Below are 16,890 nucleotides of genomic sequence, written 5' to 3'. Positions count from 1 at the left end.
AAAAAAAACCCTGTTCTCTCTTCCTGGTCTCGGCGGCGCAGATCGCGCATGCGCGCTAAATCTGTAGCACGTCACGGAGTGCAGCCAATCAGAAGAGGCGGGCACCTTGTTATTAAGATTATGCAAATATGTATTGTTTTTACGGCTATATAGCCATACTATACGCATTGGAATAGATGGTAAAATGTTACTAAACACATTTATTTCTTGAAAGCAATAAAGAAAATGTTTAAAAAGTCGATGACAGAGAACACGCAATAGCAGTCATACATTAAATTATATTACCTTTACTGTGTCATTGAGCCAGACACTCATGTTACTCATTGGTGTAGTAGTAAAATAGTATGAACAATAAACAAGCAATAGTAAGATATTCAAATGTTTTAAAAAAAAGTGCATCGGGAACTTTCTACGCATGCGCGTACGAGTGAAAGTCGGAGTCGCGCTGCAGGCGATGGCTGCGGACAGTGCCTTGTTACTGGGCTTAGTAGAGGAATTTGTCACTGGACAGCAGGACAGCAAGGCTGAAGAGACTGCGACAGGTGGTACTCGTCCTCCTTTGACTGTGGCCGTCTTGTCCCCACACCTCGTCTCGCCTTTTGAGTTGCGCGCGCGACGTCGGGTTAGCTAGCGAGCTAACGCGCCCTGGCGGCTAATCCAGCGCGGCCAGACACTTTCTCGCCGGCCTGCATGAAACGATGGCCAGCACGGCGCGCAGCTTGCGCCTTGCGTTTGTGTCAGCAGGCATTTTCATACCACGCCTGCCTGTGTCTGTGCTGTTTAATAAATGCAAGGGTATCGCTTGAGTTGCTCCCTGCACAAGGCTCTGAACTTGTCCCCTTGCTTTTCACTTACATGCTCTATGCGTTCTCTTCTAAGGGGTCAAGAATGGGCAGTTCACCATACTGCAGCTGGTTGAGGCCCTGGGGTAAAGTATAATTAGTATAATATATATGTGTTGTCTGCATTTTAACCCATCGCCTTCATGGAACAGTGTGTGGGGACGGTTCCTTGGCCAAGGCGACCTCAGTGGCACCACGGTGGTTGAGGATTTGCACTTCTTTACCTGCTAGACCACCACTGATCCACGTATTGCATGGCACTTTTTCATCTACACTACCGTTCCAAACTTTAGGGTCATTTAGAAACGTCTTCGGTTTTGAGTGCTTTAAAAAATTGTTGAAAACATTGTTAAGATTGTAAATGGCTCTGGTAGCTGGAAATGGCTGTTAATGATGGAATATCTGCATACATGTAGAGAGGAATAATTAGTCTACAGATACATTAGAGTGCTTAGAAGTCTTGTCACTTTAAAAACTTTATTCATTATTAGAAAGTCCTTTTCAATGAATTTAGTAAAATTGATTAAAGAAGCAATAAAACTGGCAGTGCTTTGCTCAGCGGCACCCCGAACCGGGTCAATTTCCTTAACTGCTAGGCCACCACTGCCCCATCAGCAGATGTTGGTTTGACTACATTGTAATTTGTCAATCATTTAATTCTTCTTTTTGTAATTTTTTTTGTCTATCCAAACCCTACACGTTTTGGTTTGTCAGGATGGAAATGACCAAAACTGAACCGTAGTGTACATAATCTGAACAGAATCTAAGTAGCTAGTAGTTAAATTATGGTCATTATTTAGAGAAATGACACCGATTCCCTAGACTTGCCATAAAAGGTCTCATCACTTTAGGACAGTGGTGGCCTAGCGGGTAAGGAAGTGGACCCATAATCGGAAAGGTTGATGGTCCAAATCCCAAACCAAGGTGCCATTGATAAAAGCACTGTCCTCACACACCGCTCCCCTCACCAAGGCTGATGGGTTAACCGTGTGCTGTGCTGTGCTGTGTTTAACAGCGACGCCTTAACGTATGTGGTTTTTATTTAGTGTTTGTCTGTATACCACTACAATAAACCACAGATTTATTAGTTGCTAATGGAGAAAAAAAAGTTACAATTTCATGGATGTATGATTTTTATACATTTATTTTAAAGGTTAAGCCTGACCAGTTCTGAGCCTCAGACACGAGGACGGGGAGTGCAGCTCCTGTCACAGGTTTTACAACAGTGCTATGGCAACCTTCAGGAGAGCGAAGGTGAGCAATTCATCACGACCCAACAAGCTTTAATTTCCTGAAATATCTGCTGTTGCAGTCACCACTGGTGGTTTTTGTTTTTGCTTTGTTTCTGCAGTGGAAGTCCTTGTAACATTTTATGAAAACAGACTGAAGGATCACTATGTCATAATGCCACATGTCTTAGAAGGGCTCAAGGCTCTGGTATGTCTTGTTGTTGTGCACGTCTCTGTGATGTGTTTTTTTGCTCACTGTCCTGATTGGCTGAGTGTCCTCCCCAGACAAAATGTTTGGTCCTCCCACCCGGGTCGGCGGTGTCCATTTTGAAATCGGTTTTCCAAGATGCGCATGTACAGGTAAAGGTCCGAACAACGGCAGAAATGCAGAACAGCATCGAAAACAGCGTGTAACATGTGTGTCCCTTTTCGCAGTCTTTGATGCTCGCTCAGCGCTCGTGTGTCTACTGCATTCTGATTAATCTCATGGACTCACGGGAGGAGGGTAAGGAGGTTATTGTTTAACGGTGAACACAACAAGGACAAACCGACTCAAGAACAGTTTATTCCCCAAAAGCCATAACCACTTTAATCTCTTACATGCATTGACTACACCCCTTCCTGACTTAATTCCTTCCTCCTAACCTACAGCTGGGCAATATTAATATTTATTAGCATTGAATACTCTGCAATATCTGTATACTCTTCAATAACGTTATTCCCAATACTCCCCACACGTTCATCATTACTGTGAATACTTTCAAACAATGTGAAATAAATGTGCAATAACATTTAACCCACACACACTATATATAATATACACTGTATATAAAACCATTTTCTGTTGTTTATTCATCCCCTATATAATATATATAATGCTTACTTGGTAATTCCTGCCCCTTATTGTATATTTGTATGTAAATCCAAAATTTTTTTTTCTTACTTTTATTTCTTTCCCTTGGTGACCTGTGTAGAACTCAAGGGTCTGGGTTCAGACTTTGTCTTCGGGTTCGTCCAGTCAATGGACGGAGAGCGAGACCCCCGAAACCTGCTGCTGGCTTTCCAGATTGCTCGAAAGATCATCACCCAGGGCTATGAAATGGGTGAGAGATGTCAGCTCATAATTTTTTTTTTTTTTTTTCAAATCTGTATTTTAAGACCTTTTCTAATTATATATTGTATTTTTTTTTTCTCAGGCAAATTCACAGAAGAATTTTTTGAAGTGACTTCTTGTTATTTCCCCATTGATTTCACCCCTGTGAGTAGCAAATGAAAAGATGGCAGTAACACATTTTAAAGATGATATAAATGAAATGAAACAAGTAATTTGATTTATATAATTTTTCTTGTTACTGTTACTTGTTACAGCCACCAAATGATCCTCACGGCATCACCCAGGAGGAACTCATCTTGTCCCTCAGAGCTGTGCTTACAGGAAGTCAACGCTTTGCAGAGGTATGAGGGATATGTGCCAGTTTTTTTTTACAACCGAGCAGCCAACTCATCAATAGCATTTCCATTCTAGAATAAGTTATGAACTAATTAATTTTTCTTTTTATGAAATTGGGTCTCTATAGGTTTTGATTGGAAAATATCACATTTAAGGCCTTGTTTCTGGCTGCAAACAATAACGAAATTGATTAAATCTTCATTAATGGCCAAAGGTGTTGAGAAAGAATAAATTGACTTCTTTACTGTGTTTTTTGGTGGGTGCACTGCACACCAGGGGTGACTGTTTTGTTGTGTGAACCGTGTGCTGTGTTTCACAATGACAATCATTTCACTTCCACAAGCCACATTCATGATCAGGTGACGTTTGAAACTACCATTTAATAGTCTTGAGGGAAATAAATCATGCACCCAACTAGATATAGTTGAAAATTCATTGTGCATTCAGAATGCAGGGGTGTGTGTGTGTGTGTGTGCGCACGTGTGCATGCACCTAATACAGGGCAATGGTGCCCTAGCGGTTAAGGAAGCGGCCCTGTAATCAGAAGGTTGCAGGTTTAAATCCCAATACGCTGAGGTGCCACTGAGCAAAGCACCGTCCCCACACACTGCTCCCCGCCTGTAATGGCTGCCCACTGCTCACTAAGGGTGATGGTTAAAAGCAGAGGACACATTTCGTTGTGTCACCGTGTGCTGTGCTGTTCTATGTATCACAATGACAATCACTTCACAATAAAAAAAAAAGAAAAGAAATTAAGGTATTCAGAGTCTAGAAATAATGTGTAATTTCTTCTGGTATGAACTGAATGAGGTTACGGATAATCTGAGATTGTTTTATCATAAATATGTGTTGTGTTTTTTAGTACCTGCTGCCATTGATAGTTGAGAAACTGGATTCAGATGTACAGAGCGCCAAAGTGGACTCGCTACAGACATTGGTAACGTTCCAGTTTAACACTCTTAATCATTTTATATTTAAATTCTATTATAGCGTTATTGCCAGTAGGATAGTCATTGTTCGAGTGCTATTGCATGCTCTTTACAGGTTAATTATCCAACTGCTGAACTGAGGGTTAACTCCTGTGTTTGTACTGTCATCCTGCACTACAGGCTGCCTGTGGGTCTCTTTATGGGCATAAAGAGCTGTCCGAGTTTCTTCCTGGACTTTGGTCCTCTCTGCGCCGAGAGGTGGGCTGGGGGTGGGCACATGGCCGGGTGATATTTTAATAAGAATAAGTAATGTTTTCATGTTAATGTGCCTTAACCAAGAAATGTGGCAGGTATTTTTTTATGTTTTTATAAATAAAATAAAACAAGCCTTCTATCTGTCAGTAATCCGCCAGTCACCCAGTGACCAGGGGCGGCCCTAGCCTGGAGGGACTGCATGATATAACATATGAACAAGCAAAGTGTTAAATATTTTCTGTAAACTCTATAGCTGAATATAGAAAATCCTAAAATACTATATAATCACATCATACAAATACCTGGTATTTTACTTATGGGTGTGTGTCAGAAAGTCCACATTCAGTAGAATTGCCCAGATATTGTTTTATCTGGTATATGATTGTGCTATATGTTCATGTATCTTTATAATACAATTTCCTGCTGCAGTGTTTTTGCTATGGGCACATGTTACCAAAAACCGTTATATTAAATTTAAAATTAAATTCTTACATTTTCAAATTATATTCAGCAAAATATACTGTCTACCATCTATAGTTACATTTATATCGCAATAGGAATTGCATGCCTTATCACACAGCCCTAGAGTCAATGATGCAAATAATTGATAAATAAATTATGATTTAATTACTATTATTATATCTATTATAATTTTTTTGTAGAGTTTTACAGAATTATAAATGTTATGGATGCTTGTTTATTATACTGATCAATTATCCAGGAGACCACAATATATACTCACTGCTCATCAATATATTCACTTAGCAAAACTACTAATGCCGATGCTCCTGGAATGAATAATGGTGAACGATGATATTAGGAATGGGTGATTGTGGAGATGTTCCTCCATCTGCTCAGGTGTTCCAGACGGCCAGTGAGAAGGTGGAGACGGCCGGCCTCTCTGCAGTCAGTGCACTGGTTGCCAGTCTCTCGCGATCGGTGCTCAGCTCCGACTCTGAGGATGTGCTGCATGTTTTCTTGGACCTGATCCTAAAAGGTACCAATTTATTATTATTATGTGCTATTTTTTTGCAATTGCAATTGTTTAAAAAAAATGTTCTCACAAAGTTCTTAACACTGGGTAAAACAGATTTTTATACCGATCATTTCTTATATACTATCAAGCAGCTGCCACCGAACAGGCCGCATCTTCCAACCCCAAAATGCCATTTGGTTGCCATTAGCAACACCAGGGTTCATCTGTTTGGTAGTTTTGTTTTCCTCGCACACCAGCAATATCATCCGAAGGGGAGGAATACACACTGAAACACACTGTTGGGAGCAGCATTCATGATTACGTAGCAAAAAAACTATATAATAATGCGTCAGGATTTCCTAATTAGCCTTGTTCATTAAAGGTTTAAGTATAAAGTAATAATAATAGTATATAAGTATATAAAAATATAATAATTTGTAAAAAATAGAATAAGTTCTCTGTGTTTTACCAAGGCATCTCACTTAATTCTATGTTTATTAATAATTGTTGAATACATTTATGTCAGTCGTCCTCTAGTCTGTGTGTGTGTGTGTTTACATTGCTACACTAATCCCTCTGCTTACTCACATCACGTCTGTCTTCAGCAGTGCGACCTGGGTAAATTATGCACGATCGTGGGCCCATTTCATCAACTGACTTCCCATTCATCCTGACCTCTGCTTCTCATATCTAGACTGTCTGCACCATCTCGCCGAGCCCGACCTGAAACTAGTGTGGCCCAGCGCCAAAATCCTGCAGGCCGCGTCCAACGCCTCCTACAGGGCCAGTCTAAAAGTGATGTCAGCGGTCATGCCGTCCCTTCTGGAGCAGTACAACACCCAGACTCAGGTGAGTAGGGAGCGGCAGCATCCTGTACAGGCGGGATGAGTGTATATTAACCCCTCCTGGCCTCTGACCTTTGTGGACTGAGTCAGGCTCTTCTCTTTTATTGAGATTTAACAATATATATATTGAGAATCAGACCAGATCAGAGGCGTTTGGGCTTTAAAGTGCTAGAATGGCCATAACCTTGTTATCCGGTGTGCTTGGAGTTTTTTGGAGTCTGCATATAAACGTACATCATATATGGTGTATATTCCTCCTCCCATATTTCCAGTTAAAGTAAATGTGCAAAGCTGATCTGCATTCATAATAGAATTTGTAGAATTATAGCGCTGCATGATGGAGCCGGTTCTGGTTTCAGGAACCTAATGCCGTGATGCCAGAACTGCGTTATCGAGATATTGCTTTGCACAGTTGTTTGGAAAGCCAACATTTTGCCGATTGCGTAAAGGCAATAATAAATTTGACTTTCCGTTTAGCCATTTTTTGAGTTAATTACATTCATCCCAATTTGATAATTTGTGTTGGATACTGAATGCTTTTTCAGTGTTCTCAGAGACGCACCCTGCTGGAGGTTTTACAGGGCTTTGTTCAGCCATCGCTCCATGGGACTGAACACGGGGGTGAGTGTTCGCTTTCTCATGCCATCACACATGAGTCCATGTAATATGGAGTACAAACTGAATATTTTTAACAGAAAATTGAGTTCAAACATCCAACAATTTCGGATCAAACTCCTTTATGCTTTTTTTTTTTTTTTGACAATTAAATAAAAAAAATAAATGTAATTGTCTTTACTACATTATATTGCATTGCAATATTTTATGATATATTGTGATTTTGAAGTGTTTGCTTGCAACCGGTGACTGGCTACAGATTTCTTTCTGCCTCCGGGGTACCTGTAAATATTTAATGGGATCCGTATTGCACTGCAATGAAAGCCTGCTTGTTATGACTTGCCCAAGCATGACGTGTGATAGAACGTGTGTCTCTTCAGACAGGTGGCGTCAGGTAGTTGGCTAACTTCCTGTGTCCATTGTTTCATCATTCTTTAATTCTTTGTAAACAACCCCCCCTCGTCTTTCTCTTCCTAAAATTCCTTTTTATCATTGTCGTCTTTTCCCTGTACTCCGCCCCCAATTCGCCATACAGAGGACAATGTGTTGGTGGAGTTTCAGAAGCCTCTCTGCAGTGCGGTTTTCTCTGCGCTGGCTGAGAGCAGTGCAGGGCTGCAGATCACAGCCACTCGGCTGCTCACGTCCCTGGGCAAGCAGTCAGGTGAGGTCAGCCTGCTGCCCTTCAAGTTCAAGTTCAGCTACATGCATAATTTAAACAAATTTATGGACTGACATAGTGCAAATGGGTGACCGAGAATAACCGGGGTCCGGTGCAAACTCACCGGAACACAGTCACTGCAAGAATTACATTTAAGACAAACAAAACACGTAGACAACACTAAATGTAGAGTGAGTGTGTGTAGATGTAGAGTGAGTGTGTGTCAGTCCAGTTCCTGAGTATTCAGGTGTCTGATGGCCATTGATCCACATTAAAATATGAGTTTTGCTATTTTTTCAGGAGGCAAAATATTTGCTTGTAACACACCCTCACCAGTCTGAATAAACAATTTTAGTATATTGCATAATTTCATATTCGATCTCTATGAATACAGATTTGCAGCAGTAATTTCAGCTGACAAGTCACCCATTGATTTTAGAAGGACCGTAAAATGTCTTACATTTCGTTACACCCTGTAAAAAAACTGTGTTCAGCTCATTTGTATTGCCCAGGTGTGAACATAACTGCAGTCACCTGACCTCTCCCTTCTGTGACTTTGTTGAATTCTGTTTCAGTTTATTGTTGAATTCTTCTGTGCATTAATACAGTCACTCCGGTGATTTTATTATTTTTTTTGTGTTTCTCCAGGCCTGTTGCCCCTGTCAGATCTGGAGCTGTCTGTGCATCACTTGACACGACTGGTCCTGGAAGAGCAGGATGCTCAAGTGAGGTAATGATGTCCCATTATTATTATTATTATTAGTCAAATCAGTTTTGGCAAATCATTTTTGTTCACTCTCATCCAGTCTGGCAGTAATGGAGTGTTGTGGAGCTTTGGCTTATATCTACCCAGAGGCCTTTGCCATGAGGATGGTCCCTCGGCTGAAAGAGGCAATTTTCTCAGGTACCTGCTGACACACACTTGACTTTTTTTTTTTTTTTTATTAAATCTAAATAACAGGACTGCATTTGGACATAATTACAGAGCCCATGGTTGAGGGTGACCGACCCTGTCCATCAGACTCAAATTCCCAGCAAGCTGTGCGTCGGCGGTGCGTGACTGCGTTGGCATCAGTGTCTTCCCAGCCCAGCCTGGTGCAGGAGAGCGTTCCTGTATTATTACAGATTCTTACCTCTGCACACACAGGTATGGGAAGTTACTTCGTTCGCTATGTGAAGCGCTAGTAAAAACTTGTCTAGTGAAAGTGAAGTGATTGTGATTGTCACATGTGATGCACAGCACACGGTGCACACAGTGAAATTTGTCCTCTGCATTTAACCCATCACCCTGAGTGAGCAGTGGGCAGCCATGACAGGCGCCCGGGGAGCAGTGTGTGGGGACGGTGCTTTGCTCAGTGGCACCTCAGTGGCACCTTGGCGGATTGGGATTCGAACCGGCAACCTTCTGTTTACGGGACCGCTTCCTTAACCGCTAGGCCACCACTGCCCCAACTAGTAAATCATCCGCTGACCATCTCACACAGGCAGAGACTCCTTCTCATCGGACGAGGTGACCTCAGTGTGCCACAGTCTGCAGAGGATAGCCGAACAGGCCGGCCAAGATCCAGAAGTCGGGCAGATCTTTCACGACATTGTTATTCCCCGTCTGCTGGGCCTGGCCATACAGGCTGCGCTGCAGGGTGAGACATTGTCACATTGGCCTGCTCATCAAGTTCATTACGGCCATTTCAACAGCAGTTGATAGAAATTTGTCTTACAACACAAAAGCACAATAGATGCAAGCAAAAATGCAGTGTGACTAAGTAGAAGTGTGTTTTGGTGCCATGGAAAATTATTTCAGTTATTTCTTTGTGCCCGTCAATAGCTATGAATGCTTCATAACAGATAAAGCAGGACGGGACTGCTATCCAGCACCAGCAGAAAACGTATTTGGCATCAAATAATGGCAATTTATGATATTTACACGTGTTATGTGATTTCAGGCCAAGTACATTTCAGTTGATGTGTTTTAGATCCTGATAAGGTTTATAAGGTTTATAATGGAAGACGTGTGTGACTTAAGAAACAAATTCTAATTGTGCTCATTTGCATTTAACTATTTGTCATTATTTTATAAAAAGCAGCACTGCGGGATTCACATTTTACTGAACTCTTGTATGTTTAACACAGGCGAGGATTCGTCAGGTCGTAACAGCCTTCTGAAGGATGAGGCGGTCCTGTCTGCCATTGTTCCTGTTCTAAGTGCCGTCTGCGCCCGTCTGCATTCTGAGTGAGTGACTCACCGCACTAGAACAGGAACCCACGCAGCGCTAGACATGACCGGCACCAGGTTTCACTTTTTTTTTTTTTTTTACACGCCTTCACAAGGCCTGGGTCTGAACAAAGCCATTTGTCCCTTCGTTCAAAATGGCCACAATCCAGGCATACATTCAAGCCAAGTGCATGATGGGTAAAGGATGAAAGTATGACTGCTGCTGCAGTCCCATCTGTCGTTAGCAATCAGGTTGATTGATGTCATGTTTGCTCAGGTTAGCCAGCTTAATGGCTTCTCGTGCGGTGAGGCTCTTCCTGGACGGTGACGTGTCCTTCCTGCCAGAGAATGCCTTCCCTTCCAACCTTCAGCTGCTCAAGGTAAGCTGCTTTAATAGCCAACGTCCATCAAGGGCTGGAGCTGGACCCAACTGTGGTCTGAATCTGAATCATTTACACAAAAAGTCAGAATTGGGGGGGATAAAACTGACGTAGGCCATGTATACATAAATGAAACGTTTCAAATATTTGTATCCACAACCAGCCATCTACCATGACTGCCGCAATAAGTTTAGACTCTTTGTATGATTTATTTGTTTTTAATAAAAAACACTTGAAGTGTAATAGCTGATTGTTTGCTATTTAAGGTATCCTCCTCTGTAGATGCTGGCATATTTGTGAAGTTGTCACTTGTGGGCTGATAGCATTCATTCTGTGAAAATAAATAAAGAAAGATGTCCTGTGATCTGACCGCATATATCAGATCAGTGTAATCAGACAAGGGGGCGGAGGCGGGCCAAACAGATCCAGATCCAGCAGTTGCTCCAGCTGCGAATGTGTTTTGTGTTTCCCATACTGGCAACGTCATGGACGGCACATTTATGAAGCCAGAGAAGGCATAAGGAATAAAGGAGTAATGAATAAAGGAATGGATGGAGGAGCTGGGTCGTGATGAAAAGCCCTTTGGAAGCTGGTACCAAAAGCTCCAGAAACCAGGAACAGGCTTCCGCAAGGAACCTGCTCTATGGAGCTAGTGGGAAAGAGTTGAGTCACGGCACGAATTAGACCCCAGTCATAAAGCAGCAGTTCAAGCAACGTAACACACCTCATGTTAGAGCTGTAAATATTGCTGTGTGCATGTGAGCTGTCTTGTTGCACACAGCATCTCGCCAGTTTAAAAACATCTGTCTGAGAAGCTTAAGTAAAGTAAATTTTTTTTCCCACGTTTTCTATTTTGTATTTTCATTTTATCATTTATTTAGTAGCAAATCGTTTTGAATATATTTAAGAGTTGTAGTGTCCTGCGTTTCCCAATCCTGTTCCTGGAGGAACGTCTGGCAAAGAGTCTTCAGTCCAGCCCTACCTTAATTAGGCTCAGGGTTTACTTAATGGCCTAATAATGAGTGGTGCAGATTGTGAAGATATGTGGGTTGGAACGAACCGGGACCAGGGTTTGGAAACACTGCTTTAGTGAATGGCTACTAATCCAATCCTAGTTTACCTACTATCCTTTCTTGCTATGACTGTAGTATCTGTAATAGTTGGGCAGGTAAGGGACCAGCTAAAAGCAGGGATGAACAGGCCTACCATGCCCAGGCTTTCAAGAGCTCTGCCCACAGATGCTACTGTAAATGTAGGCTTATACTGGGTTTTTTCATCTAATGTCTGAATCTTGTTTATTTATTTCCACAAAACTGGTCATTTAAAGAGCTACTTAAAAATGTCTTTGGGGAGCATACCCATGGACGCCACTTGAAAATAATGATGATCAGGGTTCAAAGTGTTTTGCATACATACCTCTCTGGCTTTTTCCGCTATCAGCCCGGCACACCACAGCACAGCACCCAGTGCACACGGCAAAATAGGGCCCTTAGTGAGCAGTGGGAGCGATACTTCCTTACCCGCTAGGCCACTTCGGACAACAGCTTCTCCATGAACCCGAGGTGGATGGATTTGTCCTGAGTTTACTAGTAGAAACTCTTTAACTTCAAGTGCAGTCACACCCTAGTTTTTATATTTGATTTTGTATTGCACAGTGCCTTTATTTTAAGACATTGTAAACCATTCAAAACTGTAAATAAGATACAAATCTCCTTTATAGTGGGATTATTTAAACAGAAATGCATATTATTGTTTTTTTTTTTTTCTCTCCTTTCAACATATTTTCATACCCCTTGCAATTGTTAAAGTATCAGAGTTATATCTGGTCCTTTCATCCCTACCAGGCACATCCAGACTCCTGCTACCAGACTCGTACCGTTTGCCTCCTGATGGCATGTGTGTGTTCACTCCCGAGGAGTGTGAGTTCATCCTGCGTTTTGCCATGTTGTCCTTGTAGTGCGTCCACAACATCTGACACTCTGTGACTTTGGTAAATGAATCGTTTTGATAGGTGGAGATCCCAGAGGTGGACAGACTCTTGGTTGAATTGGAGGAACTCAGCTTTACCTGCCTCCACCCGTTTTCATACACGTCGGCTGCAAAGTGCTTTGCTGGGCTCATCAACAAGAGGCCAGAAGGTAGGACGATTAAAAGTTTCCACCGAAATCGTATTTAAACCCTGTATCAACCAATCAACAGAACTACACAACCAGTGAAAGCTTTCTACTTGCATTTTTTTTACATTATAGAACTAAACTGAAGACACAGTACTACGAAATTACACACATGGGGTCATGTAATAAACAAAAAATAGCAAACCAGGCAAAAAAGTTGAACATTTGAAACTCCAAATCAGGGAGCTTTTGCTGTGATGGCAGCATTTCTCCTGATACAAAAAATACTAAATATGTTTCCTGTATTGGATTTTTTTAATCTCCGCCACAGCATAGGTGCGTCCAAGGAGACTAAGTGGACTGTGTTGAAGTTCACTTCTTCTCACCCAAAGTAAGAAATTACTGCCATTAAATCAGGAAAATGTTTAATCCCTGTAGGCACAGCACTGGATGCAATGCTGGAAAGCACCACGAAGAGGCTGACAGCAGAAGTGGAGAACCAATCTCCAATGCGAATGCAGGCCTTTACTCTCCTGCTCTGGGTGAGTAGCTTTCATTTATATAATTCCACACCACCCCTCAAAATTATGGCAGAGCATACAGTATAATAAAATATGCAGTATTACTGCAGTTCAGGAACATTGATTAATCACATGCACTCTTTCATCGTGATAGAGCATTTACAGCATTTATCAGACGCCCTTATCCAGAGCGACTTACAACTAGTAGTTACAGTGACAGTCCCCTCCTGGAGCAACTTGGGGTTAAGTTTCTTGCACAGGGACACAATGGTAGTAAGTGGGATTTGAACCTGGGCCTTCTGGTTCATAGGCAAGTGTGTTACCCACTAGCCTACCACCACCTCCTTAATATATATTATCTCTGTTAATAAAGGTTTATTAAAAAATAAAGGTTTACCAACTATACAACTAGCTTTACAGACAAAAAACCCTCAGATGGCTTCTCTCTATGAATCAGTAACTACATTTTATTGATGAAGTAACAGAATGGATGAATGTCTTGTACCTTCCAGGTTGCAAAAGCCTTGCTTCTTCGTTACCATCCGCTTTCCACAAGCCTGACGGACAAGGTGTGAATCTAACATTTTTTTTGTCATCGTTATTGATTTTTGACAGTTGAAGTTGGCAGTTTGAAAACAGGAAAACTTTGTTAACAAGTCTCTTTTGCCCTCTCTCAGCTTTTTTCTTTGTTGGGAGACTCAGAGCTGGCGTCCCATGCGGCAGACGGGTTTTATCTGCTCATGAGCGACTCTCCGGACGTGCTGAACCGCGGTTGCCACGCCAACGTGCGCATCATGTACCGACAGCGCTTTTTCGCCGAGAACTCGGCCAAGCTGGTCCAGAGCTTTAACTCTGCTGTCCCGGGTAAGGCTACATTATAATATAACGTTTCAGAATGTTAGGTAGGGGTGTCTCTGTGATCGGTCTGTCATAGTTTGCTATTTCCAAGCAGTAATTCAAAGTACACAGCTGTACAGCGCCATCTAAAGGAGTGGAGGTTGTAGTCGCACGCCGATTCTCACCATGCTGACCTCACTAAAGAAAACGCTCGACAGCACCTCCTGGTGTACTAAATTTGTGAACAAAAATATATCAATGTATCAATACAATATAATCACATAAAATATCGTGATCTATTTTGGCTATTTGAATGGCCAGGAGGTTTTTGTTGATTTTGTTGTGCTCTGTACTGCAGAGAGGAAGGCTGCTTATTTGAAGGCGCTGTCACACATGGTGAACAACTTACCGAAGCAGGTCCAGTTGACGGAGTTGCCAGCGGTGAGTTGTATCTGCATGTTCATCCACAGTTTTTGGTTCTTTGCTAGACTACCAAACCAGTCTGTATTTTGATTTTGCTAATTTGTTTGAGGTAAATAGAAGCCATTTTTAAAATCACTCAAAACTGTATGTGGAATGTCCCAGACCTTCCTTTAAAAGTCCAATTTTGGGAGGAATGGGGACCATGCCCTATTGTTATCATACCATTTTGGCCCGGCTATAAGACAGGTGAAGACAATGCAATACGTATTCATTAAAGATGACTCGTTCACATTCTCCTGCTACAAAAAATACTAAATATATATTTGGATTACAATACCACTGAATACAATGTAATACCAAGTAATAGCTCCAAATACAAAATAAGTCTTGCAAAATAAGTCCAAGTGTGGTTCTGGCCAATGTGGTGAAAAGATTCAACCAGCTGTATTTGCTGAATGAAACGCCTGAAAGTGTGTTTATTTCGCCAGCTCTTGCCACTGCTGCTGGAAGCCCTGTCCTGTCCAGATCAGGGAGTGCAGCTCTCCACCTTGTCCTGTCTGCAGCCCGTCCTGCTGGATCCCCCAGCAGCCCTCACCACCCAACTGGATGGACTCGTTGCCCGCCTGCTGGCTCTGAACAGCAGCCCGAGCATGGTACTAGCCATTTCCTTTCAAAAAAGTTGTTTCAAAAAAGTTTCTGAAATTGGAAGCAAAATCTCAACAAAAATAAGCAAACTTAAAGTTGTTGCAAAAGCTAAACCTAAAATGTCTCTGTTTCTGTTGAAACCAAAATCTTTCAAACAAAAGATACCATTTACGAGGTGGTGCTATTGAACCCATGCTTATAATCCTAACATAACAATTTTAATGTCTTATGGTGTAGCAATTATGTCGTCATAAGGGGAAAGGTTTCTTATGCTTTGTCTGCCCAGAGAATTTCCCACCCCTCCCACTGTGACTGTGAAGAAGCAGTGGGTTGGTTTTATAATTCTTTTCCGTTTGGGTTGGTTTTATAATGCTTCCTGTTTACGCCAAACATTGTGGTTGGTGAATGGTGTCGATAACGTTAATTCTGTGAATGCTCGCTCACTTCTATAGGCCACTTTCCTCCTTATTAGCAGAGAACCTATAACTGATATTATATTAATGGTGCCTATTTGTGGGTTTATGCATTTATGGTGATAATGCCTGATATATTTTTCCTTTTCATTGTTTTCCAAACCTAGAAAGTGCGTATTGCTTCTCTGCGCTGTATCCTTGCCCTGTCGCACCTGCCAGATCATCTGGTGAGACGTTGTCTATATATTTACTGTGCAACCCACTGGTTACATTTTTAAATTATTGAACAGCACTCATTTCATGCATTTTTCACCTCAGATGAACCAAAGCAGATGAACATTGTTTTGTTTTGTCCCTCATTTGACAGGTTCTACCATTCCGTGCCAAGATACTGCAAGCGTTGGCTGTTCCTCTGGACGACAAGAAGAGGCTGGTGAGGAAGGAAGCAGTGTTGGCCAGAGGAGAGTGGTGAGTTAAGGCAGAAATATACTAGACCGTATCCTGTTTTTTTTTTTTTTTTTTTTTTAAGTGCACACACTCATATTAATAGAACATATACGGATGCAATACCTGCGGAATTTTATTTTGCGAGATCTGCTATTTATTCACTCATTTATTTGGTTTGTGGCTTTAACACTGACCCCTGATGGTAAGTAGTACACACTACAGATTACCACACACTGCAGGGACGCAAGTATATCAGTGCAAACGTTAACAACGCAACTGTGTACGTAGCTCATAGCAAGTATATATCTGAGTTTACTCTTCTAAGACTGATTTTAATATTGATTTACTAATTAGACAAGATGCCAGGGAACTAAAATGATGGGGGCGTGTTCCCATCATGTATGTCACCCCACATCTTGGCGGTTGAAACCATGTCTGCCGTTTGTGCAATAGTATCAGATGGACCTAACATCTCTTGGCTGTGATCGGCAAGATCAGTTATAAATTTGTTTTCATTGTGAGAAAATATTGAAAACGAGATGTTGAGATGCATTGACTCATGTTAACTGCTGCCATGCAGGTTCCTGTTGGGTAACCCGGGGAGGTGAGGAAGGCCAAGCATTGTCAGCTTTGGGAGAGTAAATGCACAGTCGAGGCCAAACCCTTCTACAGTCTGAGCAGCCTGTTACCCTCCATAACCCACAGTTCAGGAGCCTTTTTTTTTTTCTCCCTCTTTCTTTTAAATATCGGTTCTGCTCTGTAAAATTACGCACAGAGAGTATCATGAGCCTGCTGCTGACCTCAGTCCAGTTAAAGAGTACACTGGGAGTGGAAGATTGTAACACAAAAAGATCCAATGTGACCCTGACACATACCAGAAAACACCATGACTGACCAACTAGGAGACGTCTTCTGACTGAAGTTTGATTAAGGGTGATGATTTAAAATGATTTACATATTAAAGCCAACATGCCACTGATATTTATCATCAACATTCGTTGGACCTTACATATATGCCCAGAACATAATGGACTATTTAAATGTCAATAAAACCTTTTTTTTTGTATATGTGAATGGTCTGGTGTTGATTGTCTTAAAA

General features: G+C 41.7%; 1 protein-coding gene across 1 annotated transcript; it reads left to right on the top strand.

Annotated features, from left to right (window-relative positions):
- The first annotated feature begins 410 nt into the window (after window positions 1-410).
- Window positions 411-16,859, top strand: mms19 (MMS19 homolog, cytosolic iron-sulfur assembly component). Its single transcript, XM_028957873.1, has 31 exons — window positions 411-542; window positions 880-928; window positions 1,996-2,096; window positions 2,194-2,279; window positions 2,357-2,431; window positions 2,507-2,576; window positions 3,046-3,174; window positions 3,268-3,329; window positions 3,440-3,526; window positions 4,384-4,458; window positions 4,631-4,708; window positions 5,564-5,702; window positions 6,376-6,530; window positions 7,072-7,147; window positions 7,677-7,802; window positions 8,448-8,529; window positions 8,606-8,703; window positions 8,785-8,946; window positions 9,284-9,439; window positions 9,930-10,029; window positions 10,289-10,391; window positions 12,236-12,310; window positions 12,403-12,529; window positions 12,944-13,047; window positions 13,539-13,595; window positions 13,704-13,890; window positions 14,222-14,304; window positions 14,775-14,939; window positions 15,512-15,571; window positions 15,712-15,812; window positions 16,372-16,859. The coding sequence occupies exons 1-31, from the start codon at window positions 416-418 to the stop codon at window positions 16,397-16,399; spliced, it is 3,123 nt and encodes a 1,040-aa protein (XP_028813706.1). The 5' UTR covers window positions 411-415; the 3' UTR covers window positions 16,400-16,859.
- The last annotated feature ends 31 nt before the right edge of the window (window positions 16,860-16,890 follow it).

Source organism: Denticeps clupeoides, chromosome 2 (assembly GCF_900700375.1).
Source record: "Denticeps clupeoides chromosome 2, fDenClu1.1, whole genome shotgun sequence".
NCBI classification, from domain to species: domain Eukaryota; kingdom Metazoa; phylum Chordata; class Actinopteri; order Clupeiformes; family Denticipitidae; genus Denticeps; species Denticeps clupeoides.
Note: the sequence above shows the minus strand (reverse complement) of the source record. Positions and strands in the feature narration are given on the sequence as shown.